General features: G+C 39.8%; 1 protein-coding gene across 4 annotated transcripts in view; it reads right to left on the bottom strand.

Annotated features, from left to right (window-relative positions):
- Window positions 1–14,358, bottom strand: part of RNF214 (ring finger protein 214) — a gene marked incomplete at both ends in the record, with an annotated part of 36,619 nt that extends 22,261 nt beyond the window's left edge. For 2 of the 4 annotated variants that reach the window (XM_084250552.1, XM_084250553.1), the window contains 5 exons: window positions 1,674–1,813; window positions 6,054–6,194; window positions 10,907–10,966; window positions 12,133–12,178; window positions 14,234–14,343. In XM_084250552.1, the coding sequence (XP_084106678.1) occupies window positions 1,674–1,813; window positions 6,054–6,194; window positions 10,907–10,966; window positions 12,133–12,178; window positions 14,234–14,343 (497 nt within the window). Of the gene's footprint in view, window positions 1–1,673; window positions 1,814–6,053; window positions 6,195–10,906; window positions 10,967–11,673; window positions 12,179–14,233 lie in introns of all 4 variants that reach the window. The other 2 variants (XM_084250554.1, XM_084250551.1) reach the window with 2 other exon arrangements.
- Between the last annotated feature and the right edge of the window lie 293 nt (window positions 14,359–14,651).

Below are 14,651 nucleotides of genomic sequence, written 5' to 3'. Positions count from 1 at the left end.
GAATGAATGAATGAAAGAGCTATGAACATGAAATATGATCATTAAAGACTGGACTATGTCCCCACAAAATTTCATATGTTGAAGCCCTAACCTGCAATGTCACTACATGTGGCAATAAGGCCCTTAAAGTTTAAGGTCATAAGGACAGGGCTTTACTTCAATAGGACTGGTGTCCTTACAGGAAGAGGAGACACACCATGAGTGCACACTCACAGAGGATAGGCCATGTGAAGACACAGCAAGAAGGCAGCCAAGAGAGGCCTACTAGAAACTGAACCCACCACGGTCTGGATCTTAGACATTCCCTAGAGCTGTGAGAAAATGAATATCTGTTGTACCAAGTCACCCAGTCTGTGGTGCACTACTATGGCTAACTGAACATACTGATACAATGCCCAACATCTTTGTGCCCACGGTTCCTATGGATGATGAAAGGTGAAAAAAAACAAAATACAAAAAAAACAAAAAATATACACAGAAAACATCTTTTCCCCTGCTTCTGGAAAAAATGAAACCTATGTCTAAGAGAAAGTCAGAAAGCCTACTTCTGACACTCACGACAAACCAAAAGAAAAAACAAATTGAGTCTTTAAGACTAAGCAGCAAAATGTTAGTATCAATCACCATTTGTATATCCAATCAAATGGTAAGGAAAATAGAATTAAGAGTGTAAAGAGCACACATCAAAAAGAAATCTTTCGTGGAGCTTAGAATAAAATTCCAGACTCACTTTCCCAATGTCTGCTCATCTGCTCTTTAAGATATCTGCTGCCAAGATGCTTACATGTACACATCTATGCTTCATCTTCCCCACATAGACTCTGAAGATAATGGCAGAGGACATGCTGCTGGGAGGTGGTGGGAGCCATTTTGACGGCTAACAATGCCTGGTAGAGTATTTTACTCCCAGTGGACTCTATAGTTACTAGAGTATTGTAGTCAATTGACACACCTTCTAATCATTATCAATAGATTCTCAACAGAACAACTGATGAGAACAACTGTCTCAAACATTCTTTCACGAGTTGACCTTTCAGTTATCATCTTTCAACCCTCAGAAAATGATTCAGCAAATGAATTTGCTACTTTTTCTTTAGCTCTCTGAAACATTTGCAAGCCAAGATTTTCTTGATAAATAAAAATGCATTTTAGAATTTAAATAAAATCATCCAAACAGCACACATTGAGAAACTTGGAAAACTTAAAAATCTGACCAGATTCTATGCCTTTCATGCTCTTGCTGCAGTACCCAGAGAGAAAGAGATTCACTGAATATTTCTTCTAAAGAGCTTATATCATTAGTATTTAGAATTTGCTCTTGGTGCTAAATAACAGAAATATAGTGAAAGTATTCTTATAATCCATACTTAACAAAAATTCAGTTAAAAAGCAAACAAGAGAGGTGCTTGATGCATATCAAAATCTTGATCACACTTGAGACTCAACAATAAGTTTCTATTATTTCAAGGTAGTAATGAATCTCTGAATTTTTTTTTTAAATTAAATCTCACAATGGATGGTGAAAAAACTAAAATCATTGAAGGATATTTATTTGTGCACTTGGTTTTCAAATGAAAATTAGATCTAAAGAAATCATAAACACAGTTAAGGCTGGCCCTTTTGCACAAACATACATATACACAGGTGGTTTTATTTTTAATAGAATCATTTACCTTCTGCCCTTCTCACAAAGCTTCTCGATTTCGGCTTTCAAATCTTGCTCCTTCTGCAAAAACTCCTTCTTTTCTTTCTCTATCTTCTTCTTTGTTTCTTCTCTCTTTATTGTTACATCCTGGATAGCCTTTAATATTTCCTGAATCCCACACAATTACAATCACACACACAAAAAAAGGAAATTAATTAGTTCTTGTGGTCCAAAGGTTATTTTCCACTATCACAAATTAACATATTGACTTGAGTAAATTAAATTGAATTGAAGGAATCTGGTTGATGAGTAGCTCCAGAAATCAGTATTTAGATACAAGGGAGAAAGTTACAATAAAGCAGATTTTAATTCAATAGGACAAAGAAGTCCTAACAATCACAATGTTCAGAAATGGACCCAACGGCCTTGGGAAGCAAGAAGCTCTCCATTACTGTGTTCCACAGGAAGGACACCTGTCGAGAATGCTGAGAAAGGCATTCTTGCACAGGGTGGGAGTTTCTGCTTCCAACAAATATGGTCTTGTTTTGTTTTGCTATGGTACTAATTTATTATTGGTGAGGTTATTTTTTGCTCTATTTTTTACCACTCACATATATTTGATATATAAATACATACACATATATTTATACTATGAAGTAAAATAATAAAAAATGATAAAGTTAAGTCAACCCCAATTCACACTATCGCCACCCATCAAGGAATCAATGTGTTAACTGTTTTGTACCATCTTTCGCCAACCTCAAACAATGTAAATTCACACATGTATTTCTTTGGTTTTTCTAAATGAGATCATTTTAGACACATTATTCTGCATTCTGTTTTTTTCACGTGACATCAACATACTGTCAGCAAATACAGCTCTTACTCAAAAATAGCTGCATAACATGATATATTATGAATATAAACAATTTATCCAACTATTCTCTATTAAAAGTCCATCAAGTTGATTCCAGTTTTTTTGTAACTATAAACAATATTATAATAAACACTCTTTATTTCTACACTTTCATACAAAAACTTTTATTTCTGTACAAGACACTTATGAATAAGATTGTTAGGTCATAACATACGTATATTTTACATTTTAACTGACAATTCCTAATAACTTTGCCCAAAGTGATGTAATAAGTTCATAACCCTACCAATCTATGAAAAGAGCTCATTTGTCCTCATTCTTGACAACTTATTTCACGTTTGTCAGACTCATAGAGGAGGAAGAGCAACTAATAATTTTAATGAGCTTTCCCCTAAGTCCCATTCTTTACTGTTTTTACTGCCTGGCTCCTCCAACAAGAATGAGCATTCAGTGACAGCAGAGACTATGTTTTATTTGCCACTAAATCTTCAGAGTGCAGACAGAAACTCAAAAAAATATTTGCTGAATGAATGAATACTATGAGGCTGACTTCTTTTCATATATATATTTCCCATTTGCTTTTCCTCTTCTGTGAATTACTATTTTCAATTGTTGTTGATAAAATAATAGCCCCTTCCCCCTAAATTTATCCATTATCTTAACCCCTGGAACCTTCCCATGGAAAAAGGTACTTTGCAGATGCGATGAAAGTAAAGACCTAGAGATGGGGAGATAATCTAGGATTTTCTGAGTGGGTCAAATCCAATTCAATCACAACACAGGTCTTTAAAAGTGGAGACCCGGGGCCTCCCTGGTGGTGCAAGAGGTTAAACACCGCACTATGAAGCAAGCTGCAGCCTCTGCAGCATGAGTTCGATCCCCGGCCTCGATCCCTGGCCTGCCAGGGAGCAACCCACATGACGCAGAAGACCTCTCCTGACTCACCCATTGCTCCCCTCAGCAGTGTATTTCAGTCAGTCTGCCTGTTCTGTTCCCCACTCTGTCTCTGGTGGATCCTCTCACCACCACCACACCACCCGCATCTCTGACCTGTATGTACCCCAGCTCTTGTATGCATAAATATATAAATCTTTAAAAAACAAAAAACAAAATAAAAAAAGTGGAGACCCTGTAGGGTAAAGAAAATGTCAGGCTTTTCTGCCCTTCCGCCATCAGGATAGATGATGGATCCTTGTCCTGAATGCATGCCTGATGGCGGGCACCTGGAATAGGGTGTGGGCATAGGTAGATGGGATTCAGCTGAGCTAAGACTGTGCTTTTTTAAGGGCGGCGTCACGGGGACACCAGGAGCAGCAGTAGAAGCCGAAAGAGAAGCCGAAAGAGAAGCCGAGAAGCAGCAGAACGAACGCTAGAGAGTCCAGATACAGTGAAGACTTGCTGGGGGCTGGGAGGCCTGCCAGCCTCCCAGCCCCCCAGCCAGCACCCCTGCCTGCCATATGCCTGGTGAACCCCAATAAAAAACCTGCAAAACCACTGAGGACTCTGACTCCTCCTTTACCCGGTCTGCATGGGATCAGAGAACCTGCGCTGTGGCCATTCCTGCCTTTACAGACCCTTTCCCAGTTATGCTTAGAGAAGGACAACATTAGAGAAGAATAACCAGAGATGCAATGTTGCTGACTCTGAAAATGGAGAAGGGGGCCACAAGGCAAGCGCTTAGAAGCTGGAAATGCAGATACACATTTTCTTTCCAAAAGTCCCCAGAAAGGAATGCAACTCTGCCAATACCCTGATTTTAGACATTCATGTTGAACTTCTGACCTACAGAACTGTAAGATAGTAAATTTGTGTTGTGTTAAGTCGCTAAATCCACAGTAACTTGTTAAGGTAGCAACAGAAAACTATCACCTTTCCTGAGTTTTCTCCAGTCTGTTTGCTTTTGACATGAATTTGTAGGAATCTCAGTATGGCATGGCTGTTCAATCCTTCGTCAAATGTGCTACAAATACTCTCTCTCGGTTAACACTTTTGACACTTTTGTGTTATTTGCCATATCAAAAGTTAAATCAAATCATGTGCCATATCAAAAGTTGCTAAAAATGACCTCTTGCAACTTGAGGTTTTATAAATATTCTTCTAACTTAAAATTTATTTGTAGTTTTTATATGTAGGTTTTTAATCTACCTGAAGTGTGCTATAAAATATAATGTTGAGATAAATCTCATTAACCAGGTAGTTAATTAAGTCAACAAAATATAATCATTTTTCTCTCTGAATTAAAATAGAAGTGAGGGCTTTGAAAAGATGCCCTCAAAGGTTATTTTTATCCTTAAAATACTATGATAACCATTAAAAAGAGTAAAACTACTTTTTTGTTTCTACTTCTGTTATTTATAAAACATATATGTTTGGTCCTCACAGCTCCCAAAAATCTTGGCATTTCCTAAGCACTGAGCTTGGTAAAGGTGTTTCGTGTTAAGCTAATGTACCTTTGGAAAAACAACACAAATAGAGGGCTCCTGGCTCCCAGGAGAGGGGCTGGGATTTAAACTCGATTGCCAATGGGCAATTATTTAATCAGTTATATCTGTATAAAGAAGCCTCCAGGGCCTCCCCGGTGGCGCAGCGGTTGAGCGCTGGGTTGCGAAGCTGCCCGCAGCCTCTGCGGCACCGGTTCCATCCCGGGCTGCTCCCCAGCCACCGGAGGAGGGTCCCACATGGCGCGCAGACCTCTCCTGCCGCCCGCTGCTCCCCTCAGCAGTGTACTTCGGTCCTTCTGCCTGCTCTGCTCCCCGCTCTGGCTCAGTGAATTCTCTCACCCTCCCGCGCTTCTGACTATACTCAGTGATTGTATAAATAAATAAATAAATCTAAAAAAAAAAGTCTCCATAAAAGCCCCCAAAAGGAAGGCTTTCAGAGCGCTTCCAGATAGGTGAATATGGGAGATCTGAGGGGTGTGGCAAGCCTGGAGAGGGCACTGGAGCTCTGCTCCCTTTCCCCATAACTAGCCCTATGTACCTCTACCACCTGGCTAGCATTATCTGAGTTATATCCCTCGTAATAAATCTAGAGAGTAAACAGGTTGCCTAAGTTCTATGAGCGGCTGTAGTAAAAATAGCTGAACTTGAGGAGGGGTCCAGGGAACCTCTGATATCCAGCCAGTTGGTCAGAAGCACACATATTAACCTGGGCTTGCACTGGCAACTGAAGTCAAAGGAGAGGAGGTTGTGGGGACATCTGATTTGTACTCTTGGTCATATGCAAAGGCAACAGCTTGGGCTTGTGGCTGGCATCTGAGTAAAAGGCGGTTCTTGGGAGACTGAGTACTTAATCCATGAAATCAGCTATCTCTGGGCATATAGCGCCAGAATTGAGCTGAATTAAGTTGAATCCCCAGACACCCTGCTGGGTGTTTAAGAATTGCTTGTTGGTGTGTGAAAGCCTTCATACATCCACTTTGGAAACTGGGTCCAGGAACACTATACATTTTCTATTAATTTGGAAACAAAATTAAAGTGTGATTACAGATTACAGCTTGACTTATTGACTATTTTAATATAAGCAGAGCACCTGGTGATTCTTCATTTCTTCCTCTCTCCTTTGCTGAAGTTGCTTTAATTGCACTTGGAGCTGATTCTCCACTTGCCTCTGCTTGTCCAGGACCTCCTGGTAACGCTCTTTCAACAAGGTTCTCTCTGTCATCATTTTATCCTATTGATAACAAAAGAAAAGTTTTAATTCATCAATTTAATTACAAGAAATATTCACAAGTGTCTGTTCAAGGTGTTGTGCATAGCTCTATGACTGCAAGGTATAAGATTGTAGCTACTAGCCAAAGGTGGCTATGTAAATTTAAATTAATTAAAATAAGAAAATTTTAAAATCTGACCTCTCAGCCACCTCGTTACATTGCAAGTGCTCGTAGCCACATGTGACCAGTGGCTACCATACTAGATAACACAGATAACATTTCAATCATTACAGAAAATTCTACTGTACAATACTGCCCAAAGGCAGGAGTTGATAACATTCAGTCTATGGGCCAAATCCAGTTATCAGCTGTTTTTATAAATAAAAGTTCTATAGGAACACAGCCACATCCAATGATTTACACAGGCTGTTTTCACATTACAGTGAGACAGTGGAGTGGTTACTTAGAGCCACAAGGCCTAAGATATTTACTATCTGACCCTTTACAGAAAAAAAAATGCCAATCTCCACTCTAGAGAATGAGAGGACAGAGGCATTTTATTATCCATCCAAGAGAAAAAGAAAAGAATGGGCAAAAATAAAGAACAGATCACCTACTCACAACGCGTCCAGAAGCTGGAATTCTTAGCTGGTCATTAGCAGTGAAACCTGCCAAATCCACTAAGAAGGTCTGGGAATTTGGTATTCAGATTTTGAACAATTTGGCAAGTTCTTATACAAAGTAGGAAGTAGAAAGCTTTTTTTTTTAAAAAGAACTTTATTTTTTATTTTTTTAAAGATTTGTTTAGTGATGCCAGAAGTGGGGGGGGGGGGCAAGAGGATTCATCAGAGACAGAGTGGGGAACATAATAGGCAAATGTACTGAAATACACTGCTGAGGGGAGCAGCGGGCGAGTCAGGAGAGGTCTGTACGCCATATGGGTCACCCTCCTGGCCAGGGATCAAACTCGTGCTGCAGTGGCTGCGGATAGCTTCATAAATTGTGTCTTAAACCCTTGCGCCACTAGGGAGGCCCCCAGAAGTAGAAAGCTTTTGAGGACTTAACAAGTTAAATTTGGCCTCCTCCATATCAGTAAATCAAGAAAAGCAATGGCTACCTTTCAAAAGGATACTAGCATGTTGAAGATCAATTCAAAACACATCTGATGTGTGGTACATATACACCATGGAATATTACTCAGCATTCAAAAAAGATAAACACATGCCATTTGCAGCAACATGGATGGCGCTGGAAGGGATCATGCTCAGCGAAATAAGCCAGAAAGAAAAAGAAAAATACCGGATGGTCTCACTCATAGCAGGAATCTAGAAAACTTAAATAAGGGACCAGGAAAATGAATAACTATAAGAAAGAAAATATCAAAATCAACAAACAACTATGAACCAGAGACACTCTATGGGGCGTGGGGGGCGTGGGATTGGGGTCAAAATAAGGAGGTTGTAATTGTATGGGGAATATAAAAATAAAATTTAAATTAAAAAAATAAAAAATAAATAAAACACATCTGATGTAAAGCAGCCCAGGAAAAATTTACAGAGAGCATTAAGCTAAGTTTGTTCATTAAAAGATAACTATTTTCGGGCCTCCCTGGTGGCGCAGCGGTTGAGCGCTGGGTTGCGAAACTGCGCGCGGCCTCTGCGGCGCCGGTTCGATCCCCGGCTGCTCCCCGGCCACCAGAGGAGGGTCCCACATGGCGTGCAGACCTCTCCTGCCGCCCGCTGCTCCCTTCAGCAGTGTATTTCGGTCCTTCTGCCTGCTCTGCTCCCCGCTCTGGCTCTGGTGAATTCTCTCACCCTCCCGCACTTCTGACTGTACCCAGTGCATGTATAAACAAAACAAGCAAACAAATAAATAAAGCATCCCTCTATTTAAAAAAAAAAAATGGTTTGTAAAAGATAACTATTTTCAAAGCAAACAAAGGTTTGAGAAATAAATGGGAGAATATTTATCACATTATGATTGAAAAAAAAAAAAAGCTCTCAAGAAGGACCTTTAGTTTTAGGATATCCAGTGTCAGTTCATGTACTGCAATATGACTAAGGTTCCCTAAATCAACTCCTGAGCACAACATTTTACAGGGATTCTGAACCTGGGGTCTACCAATGGGTCTCAGGGATCTCTGAAGTTTTTTTTTTTTAATTTTATTTATTTATGCATACAGGAGCTGTGGTGCAGGTCAGAGGTGCAGGGGGTGAGAGGATCCACCAGAGACTGAGTGGAAGCAAAACAGGTGGAACCACTGAAACACACTGCTGAGGGGAGCAGCGGGCAAGACAGGAAAGGTCTGCTGAGCCCTGTGGGTCAGCTCCCAGGCTGGGAATCAAACTCTGCTGCAGTGGCTGCGGATAGCTTCATAGGTTGTCTTAACCCCTTGCGCCACCAGGGAGACCCACCTTTTGAAGTTTCTTAAATTGGTATGTGTGCAAATATTTTTGAGAAATCAGTTTCAAAAGATTCTGAAAGAGGACCTTAACTCAAGAAAAGTTAGATCGCTATGAACCAATAGATGAAATTAGATTAGCAGATTCTTTCTTTGTAACCACAGCTCGTCTTTACTTCCCTATGGAACCTTCTCTGTGATACATCTTTAGAAAAACATAGGATGGGTGGAGAAAAAATCCAGTCTCATAGAGAGCATCTCCAGATACATTCTAGCAGTACCAAGATGAATTTAAAGATACACAGTAAGTCGCTTTATCCAAGTGATCACATCTTAACAAGTCAAAGAGTTGTTACACATTGTTACCTTGTTTCTTCAGAGGCTAACTGGTCCAGAGAGTCAGGAGTCATAGTTTCAAATGTGGGCAGTGGGAAATTACAGTACATTCACAAGAACCATGACAATTAAAACAGGAACCAAGTTTCATATAATGCCACCAAGTTTAACACCTGGCTAGCTCACTGCTTTCTTTTAAGAATTATTTATTTATTTATTTTATTTATTTAAGATTTATTTATTTATTCATACAAGCACTGGATACAGTCAGAAGCGCGGGAGGGTGAGAGAATTCACCTGAGCCAGCGCGGCAGATTGACGAAGTACACTGCTGAGGGGAGCAGAGGGTGGCAGGAGAGGTTTGCGCACCATGTGGGACCCTCACCAGGCGGCCTGGGATCTAATCGGTGCTGCTGAGGCTGCGCGCAGCTTTTCAGTCCAGCGCTGAACCACTGTGCCACCAGGGGAGGCCCAAGCTCACTGCTTTTTAAAAGCAAGTGGGCCACATGCCCCTCAAAAGAATACAGCCAAACAAAAAATCCAACCCTGGGCTGTTTTTGAACCACTGGATTACCACTGGAGCTTCCTCTAACTTTTTAGTTGGTCCCTTCAACTAGAAAAATGTCATCTTAACCTCACCTTACAACTGTGGGAACAAAATAAAAACTCTGTGTAAAATGCTTAGAGTAAGTGCCCAAGAAAAAGTGACCTCACCTTCTGTCCTTGGAGAGTCAACAATCCTGGTTTTCACCCAGCACCTCTCCACAGGTCTCTCATCTCTAGGATCTTCTTACCTGTCTGTCAGTTCTACCTGTCCTGAATTTCATTGGCTTCATCTGGTCAATGTGTCCAATGACTTACTTCTTTTGACTGTAAGTTGCACCACTTACCTACTTTCTAATCTGGCTGCTACAGGCTTTTCCCACCCACTCAATTAGTGTATCTTACCCTAAACACCTCTTCCTGATCCTGGAGTAGCTTTCCCAGCACGCCCATCCTTCCTCTAGAGCAATATATATTTCAGTATCCACACGCTTAAAGGCTGGAAGTTTTTGCCACAAAATGCCAGGAGTAGTTTCAGGAGACCATTTTAATAAAAACAAATGTGATGTTCTTCATATAAGTTTTAAAAGCCAATTACATAGGAATAAAATAGATAGTTGAATAACACATGAGGTCAATTGTATTGTGAATTGATTATAATGCATCTGTATTATAATAAGTGCTCAGGATCACATTTTGAAAGAAATATTGATAAAATGGCACATGTCTAGGTGAAAAAGTAACCAGGATAATGAAAGGGTTGAAAATGATAAGGGTTGAAGGGTTGAAGAAAAGTAGTAAAACACCTGTGGCTTTTTTACCTGGAAAAGGTTCTGACTTAAGGGGGGAACAGGAAGTATCATTTAAAAACTTGAAGTAGATGTAGGGCTCACAAAAGTATTTGGATTTACACTCCATAGCTCAAAAGAAAACTAAAGTTTTTGAGGTTCTGTTCTTTCTTAAAAAAAAAAAAAAATTATTTATTTATGCATATGAGAACTGGGGCACAGGCCAGAGGCACGGGGGCGGGAGGCGTGTGTGTGAAAAAATTCACCAGAGACAGAGTGGGGAACAGAACAGGCGAATCTACTGAAATAAACTGCGGAGGGGAGCCTTGGGCAACTCAGGTCTGCTGTGCCATGTGGGTCAGCTCTCTGGCCAGCCAGAGATCGAACTCATGCAGTGCTGCAGTGGCTGTAGATAGCTTCATAGGGCTGTGACTTAACCCCTTGTACCACCAAGGAGGCCCAAGATTCTGTTCTTACCTCCGAATAAGCTCCAACAATAAACTATCTGTGAATAAATGTCTCATGTTTACAAGTGATCAAACAGAAGTTAACTGACCACCAGCCACAAATTTTATAGAGATGCCGGTGTCTTTTCAGCTGAGATGATGTCACTCTAGACCTTCTGCAATAATGGTTCTATGTATCAACGAGCATAAGTACTTACCAGATTCTTTTCAATATCTTGATCTGTGTTTACCTCTGAATCAGCCGTCTTAAAGTCAGTCTATAAAGAAAGAAACAATAACATTCAGAATTGCTCACAGACATTTTAAAAGGTAGACTTACTCTAATACTTTCACCTAGAAATCTGCCACAAGTAACTAGGAAGCTAACTTTTGACTCTCTCCCTTTATCAGCTTCATAGCATGGTGATTCTGGCAAATGACCGGCACCCATACTGCACTAAGCATTTACCCCACAAGATAACCTGAACAAGACCCAACACTGACAGTCTTGAGTCCAAGATAAGAATTTTGCCCCCTACAACCTATTGTGCGCATCCTTGCTCCTACAACAAAGCACATTCGTTGCTAGAAGGCAGGATACACTGTACTTCTTAAGATGTAGGTCAGAGACTTAACAAGTATTACTCCTGCAAGAACACAGATGGGAAGGATGAATACGAATGACCTACACACATCAATTACTCAGCGAAAGAGAGTACATGTAAATCATAAAGTAAGGCATATAGCTCCTATTCCCTGCATTTAGACAGGGACTAGTCCCTGCGTTTAGGCTCCTGGCTTTATTATTTATTGAACCCAAGAATGAAGTCATTGCACAGCGCGGTATGAAAAGTGTATGAGAGTTGCCAGTGAAAAATAGAGACTGAGTAATTCTCCACCAAGTGTGGAGAAATCTCGCACACCCTCGAAATAAATAAATAAAAAGCCCCAATTCCATTTTAGTAGTAGAAACTTGATACTTGACCTGTACGGCAATGTTCTGAGAAAGCTTCAGGGAAGAGCTATCCTGATCATCATCCTGATCCACTCTGACTCCTTCAACCCCATTTGCTGGAGGTACTACAGGTCGGAAATCCAAGCCTGTGTCCCTGCTACCTTCCTTTAGGATGGAGGCTTGTGGGGATTTCTCTTCAGAACAATTCCCGGAGGCCAGCTGCTTTGTGTGGCAACCTGCCTTAAGAGTGACTGGATGGAGGCTCTCCCGCAGGCGCGTGTCCCCCTCCTCTCCTGCTTTGTTGGCCACGTCCTTCAAATCAGACTGAGACCCACCGCCAGAAAGACCAAGGGCTGTGGCTATCAAGTTTTCTCCTAAAACCGCCCGGTGCGTTGCTGAAGTGTCACCTGCTGATGAACCAGGATTCTGCTCTGGGTGTTCCAAATGGGCATTTCTGTTATTCTCCTTGGTTATCGTTTGGCTACTTACACTCGACAGAGGAGAGTTCTTGTGCTTCTGTGCAGGGTCTTTGGGGCTATCAAAAACATAAAATAAAAAGTTTCTCTCTTCACCCAATCTTAAAGTGTATGAAATGTATGACTTAACACTTTAAACTTAACCACTAGAAAAACAAAAAAACGCTAGACTATAAAAGCCCTCCAAATTAGCAAAATGAAAAGGAACTGTGTGGAGATTAAGAACCAGAGTTCTGGGTCTCCAGAACTTTATAGTAAATGACAAAATACAAATGTTTCTAAAGAGCAAAAGTACTTTTGAGGGCCAATTTGAAAAAATGAGAATGAAACAGCCTAATGTTAGAATATTTAATTTAATTACACATATTAACTTAGTTACACATATTTCAACAAGTAAAAAAACTACTTTAGACATTTTGTTTTTAATTCTTTCACATTTTACAAAATCTTTCTTCATTGAAACTCATTATATAAATCTTTGACCAAAACCACTTTTTAAATACAGCAAGTTTTCCAGAGCGTAACACCTTCACTTCAGTTGTCTAAAGTACAAACAGTTTGAATCCAAAATTAAAACTGTCAGTAGAAATTTTATCCCAGACGACAAATGTAACATGTATAACATTGGGATAGTTACATATATATATATTTTTTTTTTTTTTTGCCATTAACTTACTGCTTTCTAAAGAAATATTTAAAACCTATTTGCATCAACATCCAATCTTTACATCTATAAATCTTTCACCAGGAATAATGACTAAATCTATGTTAATTTTTTTTGCCCTTTAAACTAACTCTGTCAAGTAATACCCTTACGTAATGCCCCAAATTAGCACTGACTGGGCTTCAGACCAATGTGTCTTTTCCCCTCAACTGTACTTGTTCGAAATAAAACAATTAAGAGAGCATCCTGTGACAAGAGTATTACTGATTCCTTGCTGGGGTTAAATGAGGTGGAAGGGGTATTTAATTATAAATTTGGACATACACAGTGCTTCGGTGGGAATCCTGAGTACCTTTTACTAGTGGTTTAACTCTGGGCACTTAATTCGCTTCACTTGTAAAAGAGAGGTAATATTACCCACATAATAGGATTGCTGTGAAGACTGTGTAAGATAATGCAATGAAGTAGACTGTAATGGTATAAAGTAAACACTCGAAAAAACTCACTGCCATTATTACTACTAGTTGTATATGGCTGATTCTATTTATAAAATGAAGACCCAAGTTTATAGTTAGACTAACTTTAACATTTTCCCCATTACCCATTCACTAACCAACCTCCCGTCAATTAAACAAATATTTAGTAAGTACTGTGAAGTCTGACAAGCCAGTTTAAACCCTGATTCTAAGATAGCTTGGCAACCATGGGCAAGTTACTAACCTCTCTGTGTCTCAGTTTCCTCACCTGTAAATGGGAATGATAATATTAGCACCTAACTCCGTGGACTGTTGTAATGGTTAAATGTATGAATATATACAAAGCTGTTAGTACAACATTATGTATTGTATTAAGGCGTAGATACTCTAGAAAAAGAGTTGAAGTAGAATATATAATCTCAATTTAGTACAGCATTGTATATAACAATGTGTTCACCACTGTAAAATGCAGGTTTGGACAATTATAATTCCTACCCTCAAGAGTTTAGGTAGAAAGTATCCAGTAAATCATAATATCAAAGATATATTTATTTATCTGTGGATATAGATATATAAATACACAAACGTGTGTAGATGCATCTATATACATATATCTATATAATATAGTACAATACATATACACACAAACACACAGAGGTATGATACATAAACATGTAATTAAATGAACATAAGTCCATGTAGGATAGCGTGGGGAAATATTTGCATTTTGGGATGTCTGACCTCCTGTTTTCTCATCTATTTATCCAACAAACATTCAGCATGCCTGCTAAGTGTCAGGGCTGTTTTGGATGCCAGAAATACAACTACAGATCAGATGGTCCCTACCTTTAAAGCTTTATCTAGTGCAGTGCCACTAGAGCCCCAAACAGGAAGGACCAGCTACCCTTCCATTAACCCATCTCGAAAGCCCTTTACCCACATGAAATATACCCGATCAAGAATTCACACATTACCTTAGACCATCTGGGAGACTGTCATCTGATTTGGAAGCACATAAACTAGAAGAGGATTCCGGAGGATTGGGGGCATTAGCCACAACACCAGCTACCTCAGATGCTGCCATCATGCTCTGTACATTCAGAAAGAAATTGCAGGTTACAGGTTTCAAATTTTTTTAACAAATGTATCTTGCCCCCCTCAGCATGTCCTTACAACAGAGTTGTTGCAGGAAAGAAACAGAGAAAAAGTTGGGCTCCAGAAGAAAATACTTGAGCATCCTTTAGAAGGGTATTAGTAAGAGGCATTGCATGCAATAGGTCCCAGTACATGAAATCCTAGGAGTCACCACAATTAGATAAACATGCAGAAGTAGGTACAAAAGTTTTGGTGTCCACTTTTGGCAGAAATGCAGTCATTTAAAACAGACTATAG

Source organism: Talpa europaea, assembly GCF_964194135.1.
Source record: "Talpa europaea genome assembly, chromosome: 12".
Classification (NCBI taxonomy): domain Eukaryota; kingdom Metazoa; phylum Chordata; class Mammalia; order Eulipotyphla; family Talpidae; genus Talpa; species Talpa europaea.
This window is presented reverse-complemented; position numbering and strand designations above follow the sequence as displayed.